This window comes from Ostrea edulis, chromosome 3, assembly GCF_947568905.1.
Source record: "Ostrea edulis chromosome 3, xbOstEdul1.1, whole genome shotgun sequence".
Taxonomy (NCBI): Eukaryota; Metazoa; Mollusca; class Bivalvia; order Ostreida; family Ostreidae; genus Ostrea; species Ostrea edulis.
The window spans coordinates 55,509,349-55,525,009 of NC_079166.1; the positions used below are offsets into that span (position 1 = coordinate 55,509,349).

A 15,661-nucleotide genomic window follows, 5' to 3' on the forward strand; every position below is an offset into this window, starting at 1 on the left:
CATACACATGTATATAAAATGTATAGGTTTATTCAACATCTGTCTTTGGGAATATACAAATTGCAAATGTATTTTAACGACACTCTGAATGAATGTACACAATCTAATTAAAATCAGACTTCTTAGATCCGCGTCGTATACTCTGCATAAGTAGATTTGACATAACCCAATTAGGGGTCATGTTCAGATGAACTTTATGTCAGTCAATCAGCGCGTCGGCTTTGAAATCGTCGGTGTTCACAATTCAAGGAAAGTGGCTGCGATTGTTTGGTTTGAAAGAAAACATATCGCAGCTAGATGCAACATCACAATGCACCGTTTACGTCAACTAGCGTTATATTCCTCGCGTTATTTACGTAAACCATCTTGAAAACTATTCAAATCATACCCATCCCTATTCATACATAAATCGGAATTCACGATTAATTTAATTTGGGTGTATTTCATATCGTACGTTTTGTTGTTTGCATGAACAGAATAGATTAGGCATTATTGCAAAAGTTTAAAATTCGTTATGCGAGAATATACAATTTTACAGTGTGGAATAAACTTCGTGGGAGAGAGATTACAGCAATTTATTTACGAATTGCCAGGAACCGCCTAAATAGCCATCATTGTCTGTATGGCACAATCTGACTGGCTGATAGTTCTCATGAATATCCCAAGCGAAAGGTCATGTGGACATGACCCCCAATGGGGTTATGTCAGATCCTATTATAGCGATTGTGAGCGTATCCTAGGATCTGATTTTGATTAGATTGGAATGTACAAAAATAGCAAAACAGACGCGACCATCTTATATTCAGTTTCAATGAATTTAATAGAGCAATGAATCAATAAAATTTGATTATAATCAATCTTCCGTGACATATGATTTTTGCCTATTTTCTTTCTTTCCGAAATAAAAAAAAATTCATTTGTTTTCATTCCAACATGTTCATTTAAAGGGACTGATCGATTCACGATTTTACCCAAAATTTTGTTTTTCACTTTTAATGATCAAAATCTAATGTCTAATGTGTTTCAAAGATTTCACATGAAAATTAAGGTTATACATCATCACAGAAGCTCATTTTATAGAGTTTATTATCTGTTTTGTAAACAAAGATTGCGGTATGTTATTGTTTACGAAATTTCAAAAGAAATGGATATCGATCTAAGTTTATTATATATCTTTCACATTTCAAGCATTTTGGGGGTAGAATGTGTCATCTAAAAGTTAAAATTTGTGATTATGCAAAATTAAGATGAATTATATTACAAAATCAATATTTCACTTGTTTGTTTACATAAAAAGACTCGAGTCTTTGTTTACATAACACAGATTTAAGCGTGGAATATAGCTTTTATTCTTGCATTCAGAAGGTCAAAATTTTGGCTGTCAATATTAAATGAGTTATATTTTTAATGTTTAACATCAAAAATGAAAAATATTTTTATCAAAAATCATGAACCAGTCCCTTTAAGTCATTGATCTAATAAGTAAAAATGAAATTTACCACGTCGTACATGAGCAATCGTTTTAAAATGAATCATCATCATTTCTTTCTCAACTTTTTTTAAATATCTAGAATACTGCAATTATATTGAAACTATTTAACCAAATATTACCGAAAAAAATCACAGCATGCAGGCCACGCCTACCGTTTCGTGCAGACCGTTCACAAAGCGTGCAAGCCACGCCTACTTAGTGGTCAGCGTTTCGTACAACGCTGAACGATCTGCACCAATCGGAACTCCTCGAATGTCTCGTGCACTCGACATAGATCTCGGTTGTAATACGATGGCATCCATGAGTGAACTTGATGCATTGCTAGCTATGACGTACGTAACGTAGTGCAGTGGGCTGTGACGTCATAGTTGACAATGCATCAAATTCACTCATGGATGCCATCGTATTACATCCAAGGTCTAAGTCAAGTGCGCGAGACATTCGAGGAGTTCCGATTGGTGCAGATCGTTCAGCGTTTCGTGCAAAACGTTCACCGTTCCGTGCAAGAATCGTTTCGTACCATTCCGTGCAAGTGGTGTTGTAGTATTTCAAATAGTAATTGGGCATGATTTTGAAAGAAAAACCTGTACACAAGATCGTAAAATATGGTAAAAACTCTGTACAGAATATCAATCATAAAATGGTTTTATATGTCTATAAAAGTATATGCTTTGAAATATTTTCACAAAGTTCATAATTTGATTGTTGTTAAGACCTTTGATGCCTCGTTCACTCGAAGAATTTAGTTTGCATTAAACGAAAGTTATGTGAATTAAATCTGCACCACGGTCACATGGAGAATTTAATGTGCATTAGTTTACTTTAAAATAAAATTTATGTCACGATTTAATGCATATCAAATTTACTTCGCATTCGCTCCAATGGTGTGGACGTAAAGCGAAGCTAATGTGCATTAAATATAGACGCATGCATGCATAATGGCAAATTTGGGTCACATGCACCATACCCGTGGTCAGCTACAGATATTAAGGCTATTTTTGAGCGAAAAACTAATCAAAATGATAGTAATCAATAAAAAACATGTACAAATAGCATGCCATTAATTTATGTCAGTCGTGCATATATTGGGTGATACATAAGGAAGGATTACTTTTATACAATAAAATGTTTTAAGATGGTGATATGGTTTTTTTTAAAATACATTTTAACAAATATACCGCTCATTGTTACAAAGTTTCATACCACATGACGTCATAGTAGACTTGTAATACGCATTTGTAATTAAAAACTACATCACAACTTCAGTCAACAGAATGGTGAAGGTGTTAACAGGGCTCATGAAGAAGCAATTTTAAGTTATTGTCTTGATTGCATGAATGCTGGTTGTCTTGGGAACATATAAAAAAAACATGACAAAACTCCTTGTGTGTAGATCATGCAGTTACATGTGCATTGTAAACATGTAGTACACTATATAGTGTTTTAGACAATGAATTCTGTATATCTACACAGTATTCGTTAAAATATTTATAAAAACAAGAGACCAATGGGCCACATCCCTCACCTGAGTCACCTTGGCCCATATCTAAAGACATTCCACAGTCTTCACGAAACCCTTTGTAAAGCACAGGCCCTTCGGGCCTCCCAGTATAATAATTGTGCAAGCCCAAACAATATTTTACAGGCCCAAAATGTTTTTTTCTAATTTGACCACATGTTATTTGCTGATTCTACACTATAGACACATGTATGTTCTATTGTAGGAAAATACAGGTCAAGATGATCATAGTTGGAGAACAACTGACATTAAAAGGATTGTCTTATTTTATTTTTCAACATATTAATTTCGCAGATATATCAGCAGCTCATGTTCAACTTTGTTTTGTATACACCGCGTACAAAACATTTTGTTTTCTCCAGAATCAAATGTTAGCCAAGGCCTACCCTCGGTCCATTGGGGCATGAATTTTCGCTCTCTTCTCCTTGTACGACAGGTTTTTGGTTTCTTTTTTTTTTTTAATTGGATGGTTGTGATTATGAAATACGCTTGGGTGGTTTTGAATTTCCCGGACGAGCCCCCTCCCTATACTTCAGAAAAGGCAGCATGGTTGATCATTTTTCTATGCGAAATTTGACTACTAAGTCATGACATTTAGTCTGAGTCAATCTCACGCTTTATTTGTAATATATACAGAACATATAAGAAAACATTTACAGGCCTGCTGGACTCCCGTGTTTAATATTTTAAGAAGCCCGATCCCGATTTTACTGGCCTCGGGCATCGGGCCACTGGTTAACGTCGAAGGCTGATTCCATATATATTTGCATGTAAAACCTTAGTCCCTATTATGGCCCCAACTACCCCTGGAGGCCACGATTTTTGCAAACTTGAATCTACACTACGTCAGAGAGCTTTCATGTAAATGTCAACTTCTTTGTCCCAATGGTTCTTGAGAAGATTTTTAAAGATTTTCCCTATATTTGTATTTAAAACTTTGACCCCCCCCCCCTCCCCACTTGTAGCCCCATCCTACCCCCAGGGGCCATGATTTGAACAAACTTGAATCTGCACTATGTCAGAAAGTTTTCTTGTAAATATCAGCTTTTCTGACTCAGTGGTTATTGAGAAGAAGATTTTCCCTATATATTTGTATGTAAAACTTTGATCCCCCTTGTGGCCCCATCCTACACCCAGGGGCCATGATTTGAACAAACTTGAATCTGTACTATGTCAGAAAGTTTTCATGTAAAAATCAGCTTTTCTGACTCAGTGATTCTTGAGAAGATTTTTCCTATATATTTGTATGTAAAACTTTGATCCCCTATTGTGGCCCAATCAAACCCCCGGGGGCCCATGATTTGAACAAACTTGAATCTGCATTATGTCAGGAAGCTTTCATGTAAATCTCAGCTTTTCTGGCTTAGTGGTTCTTGAGAAGAAGATTTTTAAAGAATTTGCCTATATATTTGTATGTAAAACTTTGATCCCCTATTGTGGCCCCATCTGACCCCCGGGGGCCATGATTTTAACAATTTAGAATCTGTACTATATCAGGAAGCTTTCATAAATCTCAGCTTTTCTGGCACAGTGGTTCTTGAGAAGAAGATTTTAAAGATTTTTCCTATATATTTGTATGTAAAACTTTGATCCCCTATTGTGGCCCCATCTGACCTCCGGGGGGCCATGATTTTAACAATTTAGAATCTGCACTATATCAGGAAGCTTTCATATAAATTTCAGCTTTTCTGGCTCAGTGGTTCTTGAGAAGAAGATTTTAAAGATTTTTCCTATATATTTGTATATAAAACTTTGATCCCCTATTGTGGCCCCATCCGACCCCCGGGGGCCAGGATTTTAACAATTTAGAATCTGCACTATATCAGGAAGCTCTCATATAAATCTCAGCTTTTCTGGCCCAGTGGTTCTTGAGAAGAAGATTTTTAAAGATTTTTCCTATATATTTGTATATAAAACTTTGATCCCCTATTGTGGCCCCATCCGACCCCTGGGGGCCATGATTTTAACAATTTAGAATCTGCACTATAACAGGAAGCTTTCATATAAATCTCAGCTTTTCTAGCTCAGTGGTTCTTGAGAAGAGGATTTTTAAAGATTTTTCCTATATATTTGTATGTAAAACTTTGATCCCCTATTCTGGCCCCATCCGACCCCCGGGGGCCATGATTTTAACAATTTAGAATCTGCACTACCTAAAAAAGCTTATCTATAAATTTCATCTTTTCTAGTCTGGTGGTTCTTGAGAAGATTTTTTAATGACCCTACCCTATTTTTACCTTTTCTTGATTATCTCCCCTTGGAAGGTGGTCTGGCCCTTTATTTTAACAATTTAGAATTCCCTTTACCTAAGGATGCTTTGTGCCAACTTTGGTTGAAATTGGCCCAGTGGTTTTTGAGAAGAAGTTAAAAATGTTAAAAGTTTACAGATGGACGGACAGACGGACGAATGTCGGAATACGGGTGATCAGAAAAGCTCACTTGAGCTTTTAGCTCAGCTGAGCTAAAAAGGACACAAATGCACAGCATGTAATAAGTAAAAATAGGTCAAGGGAGGAAAAGAACTGTTATACAGTTTGACTTTTAAAAAGAAAATATAAAAACTCATGTCATATGATATTTAGGCAAAGTTAAACACTCGAATTATCAACCAAAGGCAAATGAACTGATGACATCTATTAAAGGTGCTGCAGTCATGTTAGAACAGTGAGTTAAGTAATGCCATATGTAAAAGGGTTGTGTAATATGAATGCACAGGTCTATGAAAATATTGTACTGTTCATCATTCCAAATAGGAAAATGGTTTATTAAGTAAAGAACGACTCGTATAAATGTCAGTAATGCTAAACTGCGGCAGTTATTTGTCTTGGTTAACGAAACATCAAACACGTTGACCTTATATTTAAATATAACATGCCAGTCTATTATTGGAAATCAGCGTTTTCCATTTAGATTTAGTCGGCCGTATCGTCAGCAAATACACTATACCTCTTTAATGAGTAAGTTATTTCTTGAATTTAAAGAATATAATTTTAAAAATGAAACTTCACTATAAGAGTAATTTTGATATTTAATCTTGAATTTAAGTGACTCCTGGGTACTGTGGAGGCTTGTTGTTCGGTGTGAATAGTGGGGCGTGCCAAGGAATTGTACAGTTCTTATTTTTTGACACAGAAAAAACATTTTTTTTTTCTCTTTGTTGCATAAAACGAACTCCTTAGATCGCCTCTCTCACCGTCTTGTTATGACGTACATCAAAACATAGACATGACATCACACTTCGTCTCACCCTGCCTTTTATCAACATTGCACGGTGCACTGTATTTTGGAGCTAGGAGACCACAAAATTGGGATGATAATCCACGTCAGTTCACAAGATCTTCGTAACATGTTGCATTTTAAAAATTATTACGCTCCCAAATTTTCAGTCACATGCTTTAAACTAGTTCATGATATGTTCATGATCAATATGAACGGATTGTGTTGCGTGCTGAAATTGGTTGGTTCATAGAGAAAAATGCGATTTCTAATATTAATAAATATATGGCCATGATTAAAGTTTTTGCAGACTAACAGACCAAAAACTATAAGCCCCCGAATCTTCGATTATGGGGGCATATAAAAACATATAAACTAAATTGCTTAAAGTTAAACTGCTTACCTTTAAATCTTCCTTCACTGTGTAGTAAAAATTGTATCTATCCAACCAACAACCAATCCACTTTCTTTTATCCTCCATTGATGTTAAATGAAAATCTTTTTTCTTAAAGTTCTTTGCAATTTCACAATCTTTTGTCACCAATATCTCAAATGCAGCTAAAGACACCATATAAGCTTCAACCGTTCTGGCCATCAATCCAGTCTCTCTCTGATGTTTTGTGTATGCTATATAGACCAAATCACCACCAATCTTTACAGACAAGTAGGCACTGCTTAACATGTTCTTAGAGCTGAAAAATCAAATGTTACACAAAACTTACTGTGTCAAAATTGACATGAATTCCTGAGACCATTAATTTCACAATTTTGATAAAGGCATAAGTTCATTTACAATACATTTCACTAGATATTCAATACACAGTCGGTTATGCCATGGTTTTGCTAATGAAAAACAAGATGTATCTGTGAAACACTGATGCAGGCCTCATAAGACAGCAAAGTAATTCTGGTACCAAAAGAAAGGTCTTGTCACAAGGAATACACCACACTATGAAATATGAAAACCATAGTACTTAGACCTATTAAAAGTTATGGCCTAAGTTAAATTTTCAAAAGTACTCCCACCTCTGCTGACACACTTTTAGCATTGCTGAAACATTTCTTAACTACTGAAACATTAATAAAACTAATAATGACCAGTGATTCTTGAGAAGAAGAATTTTATAGATTCTTTATGTATATATTCCCATGCAAAATTTTGATCTATTGTTGCCCCACCCTTCCTCCAAGGACCATTATTCAAACAAACTTGAACCTGAGGATAATTGCCAACCAATCATGGCTCTATTGTTCTTAACAAGATTTTCAAATTCTCCCCAATGTCAAACTTTGATTCTATGCAAATCATCCTAGGGAATTAATTCGACACAACTTGAATCTACACTAGTCTACTTGAGAATATTTTACATGACTAATCCTGCATGGCCATGCTGCTCTTGAGAATAAAAAATTTCTCCTATATATATTCATATGTGAAACTTTGATCTGCTATTCAACCCCCCCCCCCTAACAGTATTTCAAAGGTCATAACTGATCATGTCTATGTTTCATGACATTGAACCTGTTATGCATTTTATAACCATTGAAATTGCAAATGGTAAAATGTAATAATATGAATCTATTTCTAAAAGCCTTCTAAAGAAAAATTTGAAAATTCTTTTCATAATAAATTAAGGGTGAATTCCATTCATACCCAAGTATTGAGTTGCAATTTTAATTCTTATAGTAACCCCGCTTTTCAAAAGGATTGGTGTGGTAGTAATAAGGCAGTATTGTAATGATGCTGCACATGTGTCAGTTTTCAAACGATGGATGTGATTGGCTGGAGTATTATACATGGGAGTAAGAAAGTACATTGGAATATTTACCCTACTAACTCAGGTATGAACCTAAAGTATTAGGTTGACTGCTTTTTCTCATAAGGTCAGTCAAGAAACAGTATAAATTTTTCTTTTTAATGTATATGTTAGTTATATAATCACCTAATCAAAAAGTGATATCACAATTCAATTTGACTGGAAAAGATCACCTGTTCAAAGAGGTGGGGACCAGGTACCCTTGATGTTGGCAAAAAAATAATTCAACAATTATTTATTAATTATTTTCTTCTGTGCAGTTTCAGACATAAAATAAAAATGTCAGTCTTCACAATTAATGGACCCATTATTAACTCATTGCAAAATATTGCCATGACTACATGTACTGTGCAATCACAATTTCTTTCCCATTGTCAACATAAAGACACACAATGGTGTTTTAATAATTTTATCCTCATATTTGGCTTTAATAGACAAAAATAAAAGACCCACCCTAAAAATGTTTATCACAATATCAGATGTGAAAGCATCGTCACACGCCACGGCTGAAACGTATGCGCCGCCTCTTCCCTTTCACCCGTGGTTCTCCGTGTTACAATTTCTTCGTCTCTCATAAATATGCATGACGTGATTCTGCTAATCGCTGAGCTTCCGAGCAAGACTTAATCGGAGATTTAAACTGTTTATAGAATGCGGTTATATTATTCTGACCAATCAGAACGCTTGTTCATAACAGGCGGTGAGAAGTCTTTAAACTGCCGTGTGTTTCTAATGAAATATTCAGAGACTAATGACGACAAGTATTGTGTATTAGTAATTAACACCCCCACCCCCACCCCCACCCCATGGAACAAGTGGATATATATAAGAAATAAACTGTGAAACTGTTCAGATGTCATCGATCTGTAGGATTTTTGTTTACTTTAATTTCGGTGCAAAAAGAACACGTTTTCCTTGCCACACCCATTATAGCTGTTTTACTTCTATTGATAACGGATTACGCCATTCTCGTCGTGCATATTTATGAGAAACAAAGAAATTGTCACGCAGAGAGCCACGGGTGAAAGGGAAGAGGAGTGGACATCTCAGCCGTGGCATGTGACGATGATAAGAAAGAAACAACATTGAATGAGAAACATTCATGTAGTAAACACATATACATACATTTCTTCAGCATTTTTATCACAGTATTCTCTAAGCTGTGATGTGACAACTTCAAGGCAAGCATACATCATCTAAAAGAAAACAAAAAGCATATAGTAGTTATCCTTCAAGTACTTGATGAATTGTGGTATACAATTACACATAACACTTCCCGACAAATCTCAGGTCAAGACACCACTCCCCCCCCCCCCCCTTATCTGCACATGTGGTGTAATAATGTATTCAGATGTGTGTTGATAATTTGAATAGCAAGACAAATATTGATCAAATATTAGGGCTGAAACGATACGTCCCCTTCATGATACGATACATATTGCAATACTTCTGCCACGATTCAATACTTTCCATACGATACAATTCACAGAAGAATCCAATAGCATTGAAGAAAAATTTAATTACCAATTAACATTCACATTCATAATTTTAAAAGCAAAATGTTTCCAAATTGCCAAACAGTAAGATGCATATTGGCTCTGTAGTTTAAACTGATTAAGTTCATTATTATTTTAATAAAACTCAAGGCAAACAACAGTCTGAACATTATTCGACGTTATTTTGTTCCTCATGCAGGTAAAATGATCAGTACAGGCCAAGCCTGATGTATTTTACTGAACCAGTTCGCAATAAACGTATCTGACTGAAAATCAAGGCAATGAATCGAACATTGAATCGAGGGTTTATATGGAACGCACAGTATCGATATTTCAGTGAATCGTTTCAGCCCTATCAAATATGCTGTGAATTATCAAATGTACTCTCGACTGGTAATTATGATAATCAATAAAACTGGCTGTACAATGTATATGCAGGCATGTATCTATCGTTTCATTTGATATATATTTTAAAATGGAAGGAAGGGGAATGGAAGTAAATTAACATATACAAATATACGTGCCTTATTAAATTCCACATGGGAATATTTACATTTATGTAATGTAATCAATAGAAATAGAAAACAAGTCTTCTTTCTTTAAAAAAAACAAGAGCAATGCCAACGTGGCATAATACGCCCGTAGATTTTGCTCAAGAAAACATATTTTAGTGGGATTCATATTTTAGTGAAGTTACCACTGGCCTCTGTGAGCTAATTCATTATCATGGTGATCAAATATACCAAGTTATAATATCCAGGAGCTTACGGTTCGGTTTGTATCCTGCCCACAAGGTTTTCCTTCTAAGTGATACTACGTCCTTGACCTTTGACCTTGAAAAACAATAGGCACCTTCCTCTCATCATGATGATCAAATATACCAAGTTATAATATCCTGGAGCTTACGGTTCGGTTTGTATCCTGCCCACAAGGTTTTCCTAAAAAAGTGATACTACGACCTTGACCTTTGACCTCTGACCTTGAAAAACAATAGGCATCTTCCTCTCATCATGGTGATCAAATATACCAAGTTATAATATCCTGGAGCTTACGGTTCGGTTTGTATCCTGCCCACAAGGTTTTCCTAATAAGTGATACTACTACCTTGACCTTTGACCTTGAAAAACAATAGGCATCTTCCTCTCATCATGGTGATCAAATGTACCAAGTTGTAAAGTCCTAGGGCTTATGGTTCAGTCTGTATCCTGCCCACAAGGTCCGGACAGACGGACAGAGCCACACATCCCATCTTCGATGGGCGTATAAAAACAAGATGTGTTTGTGAAACACAAATGCCCCCAATAATGGCCAATTCCAAAGATGGCCAATGTCACAAGGATAAATATCTTGGTACCAGTAGAAAGATCTTGTCACAAGAAATATTCATGTGCAATATGAAAGCACTAATATTTACCATTTAGAAGTTATGACCAAAGTCAAATTTTTTAAAAGTAGATCAAACTCCAAGGTCAAGGTCCCAGCTAGGGTAAAAAAATTTTGGTACCCATGGAAAGGTCGTCACAAGGAATACTCATGTGAAAGTTATTTATGCATCGATATCTAGACATGTACATGCAGAAACATGTAGCCCCCACCATTCTCCCTGCCAACCCCCTCCCCGTTTTGTTTTTGACATAACGTTAAATCAACACATACATTTGTTATCAGTACATACAAAGATTGATTTGTTAGCTGGTTATTTGCCTGATCTAACTAGATTTGATAGTAAGCAAATAACATGTGTTTGTTTACTAAAAAGTTGCCCAAGTTAACACAGAAAACATGATCTCTTTGGACATACTAAATATCAAAGCCAGGACGGAATCAGAGACAAAATAATGGTTCCAATATTCCGTATTAGGCTATTGATCAAGACTATAAAATAATATGCTACAGATTTATTTTAGAGATTCAACACTACACTCATTACAGGAATTTGATGTGCATATATTGGCAATACGTACAATATGTCTCGATCGGCACATACTATCTGACACATCATCACATGCTTGTGCCACCTAATTTAAGGGAGGTGTTGAAAGGGTACAGGTAATCACTTCACTTAGACAGTTTGGGTTGTTTTCTTTATAATTCATGCCTTGCTAAAATTGCCCACGACAAACCTTCCCCCAAAAAATTATCGTCCGAACTAACAATTTTCAATGCATTTTAATGTTTTGTAGTAAAATATTATCCGGAAGTGTCCAGATTAATGGCGTCCAGATTACCGAAGCTCCACTGTACATATTCCTATATAAAACTTGGATCCCCTACTCTGGTCCAATTCTACCCCTATGGGTCATGATTTGAACAAACTTCAATCTGCACTACCTTGGGATGATTGCATATTAATGCGAGTATTCACGACCCTGTTGTCATCGAGGAGATTTTCCCCAATATATTCCCATGTAAAACTTTGATACCCAATCATGACACATCCTACCCCCGGGGACCACAAATTGATCAAATTTGAATCTGCACTGGGAATGCTTTCATACTTATATGAGTAATCATGGCCCTGTTGTTCTTGAAAAGATTTATGTCTAAAGATTCGCGTATCATCCTCTACAGTGTACATGTATATCTCCTTTTAAAACTCTGATCCCCAGTTGGGGCTCCACTCTACCCCCGGGGGCCTAATGATTTGAACAAACTTCACATGCACTACCTGAGGATGATTGCATATTGATATAAGTATTCATGAACCAGCTTTTCTTGAGAAGACTCAAACTCCCCATCGAGGCCTCATTACGTCACCTATGAATAGACCTCTCCTATGTGACACAGTACCATATACAGATTTGTTTATTGTGAGTCCGCGATTATCACGCAGGCAAATAACACTAAAGAAGTAGTTCGCAGTTAAAAGTTTGAAGATATTGATATTAAGAGCATTAATATAAAAGTATGGATTTTATTTTAAACATAAAATGATCAAAAGATCTTTAAAAAGTAGGGAGACTGTTCAAATTATTGTGTAAAGTAATGAACTTGATGTTTACGTTCTTGTTTTGAAAGTTGTTTACGTCTGACGTTACGTCATTCTACAGTGACGTCACAGTATACGTGGCCTAAGAAATCGCTATCCCATAATGCCTAAGTGGAAGAGTTTGGTTTGTGAGCATATGAACTCTGTGGAAGTTTGGAGAAGACTTTTAAAGATTTATCCTATATATCACCATGGAAACCTTTGATCCCCTATTGTGGCCCCATCTTACCCCCGGGGACTATGATTTGAACAAATTGGAATCTACACTGGCAGGACGCTTTCAAATTAATTTCAACTTTTCTAGCCTAGTGGCATCATCGGATACCCACGGGTGATCTCGTTCTTTTACTCATCACTCGTGGGCAAAATTGCTGAAATATCGTCGTAAAATATGCTAATTTGTTGATTATAGACAACCAATCAGAAAGTTGGAACTCTTCAATTTTGGAAATATGTTTATTAGTTTGCTATTTAAGCCAATTATAACGTGCAAATTTTGTTTTAAAACAATTAAAGACAAGTCGTACAGGTCACTTACATCAAATACCCGTAAAAAAATTATGTGGGAGCTAGTACCTTTCTCAAACTGCGAAATGCACCAGTGAGTGGATTTATTTACAATCGGCATGTTAACTACGGAAAAGTTTTTGTCATAACAGAATACACAAACGTAACATAAACTTTGATTCTTTGATTTGCCATCGCGACTCTTTGCAGCAGCCAATCAAATGAACCGCGCATATTAATTACATACGATGATTTTTCAGCGAATTTACCCACGGGTGATACATGTAAGTAAAAATACAGATCACCCATGGGTATCCAATGATGGCCTAGTGGTCTTTATATGACCCCACCCTATTTTTGCCTCTTATTGATTAATATCTCTCTTTAAAGGGATCATGGCCCTTCATTTGAACAAACTTGAATCCCCTTCACCCAATGATGATTTGTGTGAAGTAAAATTGAGATTGGCCAAGAGATTCTTGAGAAAAAGATTTTTAAAAGATCCACAAAATTTTGACTAATTCTCGATTATCTCCAAAAAGGGTGTGGCATTTCATTTGAACAAACTTGAATCCTCTTTTTTCAAGCATGTTTTGTGGTTATGTGGGCTAGCTGAAATAAACCCTATGGTTCTGGGAAGCAAGTCAAAAACGCATGCTAAACGTGTATGGATGGAAAGACTGACACCAGACATAAAGTAATCAGAATAGCTCACTTGAGCTTTCAACTCAGGTAAGCTAAAATGAAGAGTTTTACACATGATAGACACCAACACTATATGCCCATTTTGGTCTTGCCCTAGAGAATTACCTCCTGACCTAGGGTTAATGAAATTCAGAATTTTGATAGAGGGCTTCCTACTCTGCACCAATATTTTTCCAGCCATACATGAACATGCCATTTTTTTCCTCAGATCATGAACATTTCATCCCACAAAAAAGTTAGTCTACAGTATGTCGATTGATCATGAGCAATGGGGAAGGCTATAGTAATTTTATTATTACCTTTCGATTTGCATCTCCATCTAAAAAATACTCTGTATTGAAGAAATAATAAAGCCCAGCCAAAGTGACTTCAGGTGGCAATGCTTTGGATTTCACAACTTCTAATTTGTCCAATTTTAATACAGCCATAAAAGACCTTGGTAGGTAAAAGTCCATTTCAAACATGGGTTCCAACTTTTTCAATATAACCATAGGTTCTCTGCAAAACATCAAACATTAAAGAGATGCACATATTTTGTAGTCTTGGGCTTTCCTACAATTTGATTCTACATACAGTCCTTGAAAGATTCTACTTTCCGATTTTGTCATTCAATCACCGTTTCTTCACCGTTCACAAAGTATTCAGTGTTTGCTCACCGGGCATTCACTGTGCACTCACTCTTCACTAATTTCTGCAGTCTTTATTTTTACTATTCATTCGAAACATCGGAGTAAAAATTTCACATTTTGGGATATTGAAATTTGAATTCTTGAGAAGTCATTGAAATAAAAATTTTCCAAAAACAATGATGGTAAAAAAGAACAATATCTATAATTAATAATGTACATAAAAGTGTAATGGTATTTTTTAATTGATTAGAAAATAGGTTTTAAAATAATATTAACTGATACAGTTCAATTGTATAAATTTCTATAATAAGTAAACAGAGAATGACTAGTCACCACATCTACACATTTGATGAAATTATAATTATGAATAATTCATTAAACACAACAAAACAACCCCTTAAATTATCTGATATTCATTTTTTTATCATTTATTGCTGTTCAATCATTCATTGTATGCTAGCTATTCTTTCTTCATGCAAAAATCTTCAATAGCATTTAAATAAATGAAACATACATACATATACAATGTGCATGTACCGGTACATGTACAAATGTATCGTCTCATTACCGTGTCTTTATAGTTATTTTTTCTTTCTTCATGAAGTGTTCAAAACAGAAAGTCTATAGTCTGGTGATGTTGGCACTCCAAATCTATTAATTGATTAAATTTGCTTATCTTTTTTTCTCTCACCAGAATATGGAATAATTAGTACAATGCAAGAAAAACATTTGAGACTTCCCGAATTATTCATCTGTGTTCACCGATTGGTCACCATTCACTAAGCACTCACGTTCAAACTCTATTTGCACCATGCATTCGCACTGTTCACTTACCATTCAAATGGTAAAGTAAACCATTTCAGGGACTGTATGAATTATGCATAACTATAGGAATCACTGTAATTGGTTATTTATTACATGTATAAAACCTCAGAATCTTTAATCATTTCATGAAACATATAGATAATAATGAAAAATATGAAGGTTTTTCTACTTTTAGATTACATCACTCTTCTAAATTTTTTCAAATTGGCATTTACAACATAATCATTTACAAATTCAAATTCCTTACACACTCCATTTTGTTTTTCCTTTCAAATAATCCATCTCGACTACAACTTCTTCTTTTCCCCACCACACAGGTTTTCTTGCATTATGGGCATCATTGAGTGCAATTTCTTCAAATGGTCTGAGTTTTCCACACAAAAAATGATACAAAGGTAGACAGCATAACCATGTAGGATCATCTGCTGTCCTTACGGAATTAATCAATTTTCTCAACGCTTCCGAT

The 15,661-nt window shown here is 35.4% G+C and overlaps 1 protein-coding gene across 6 annotated transcripts in view; it reads right to left on the reverse strand.

The window, feature by feature from the left end:
- Positions 1-15,661, reverse strand: part of LOC125675154 (E3 ubiquitin-protein ligase rnf213-alpha-like) — a 140,527-nt gene extending 124,866 nt beyond the window's left edge. For 2 of the 6 annotated variants that reach the window (XR_008800997.1, XR_008800998.1), the window contains exons 1-4: positions 15,443-15,625; positions 14,041-14,239; positions 9,170-9,240; positions 6,631-6,919 (exon numbers count right to left, since the gene is read on the reverse strand). Coding sequence is in view for 4 of the 6 variants with exons in the window: in XM_056158179.1 (XP_056014154.1) it covers positions 6,631-6,919; positions 9,170-9,240; positions 14,041-14,239; positions 15,443-15,477 (594 nt within the window). In the remaining 2 variants the exon portion in view is untranslated. Of the gene's footprint in view, positions 1-6,630; positions 6,920-9,169; positions 9,241-14,040; positions 14,240-15,442 lie in introns of all 6 variants that reach the window. The other 4 variants (XM_056158179.1, XM_056158177.1, XM_056158176.1 and 1 more) reach the window with 3 other exon arrangements.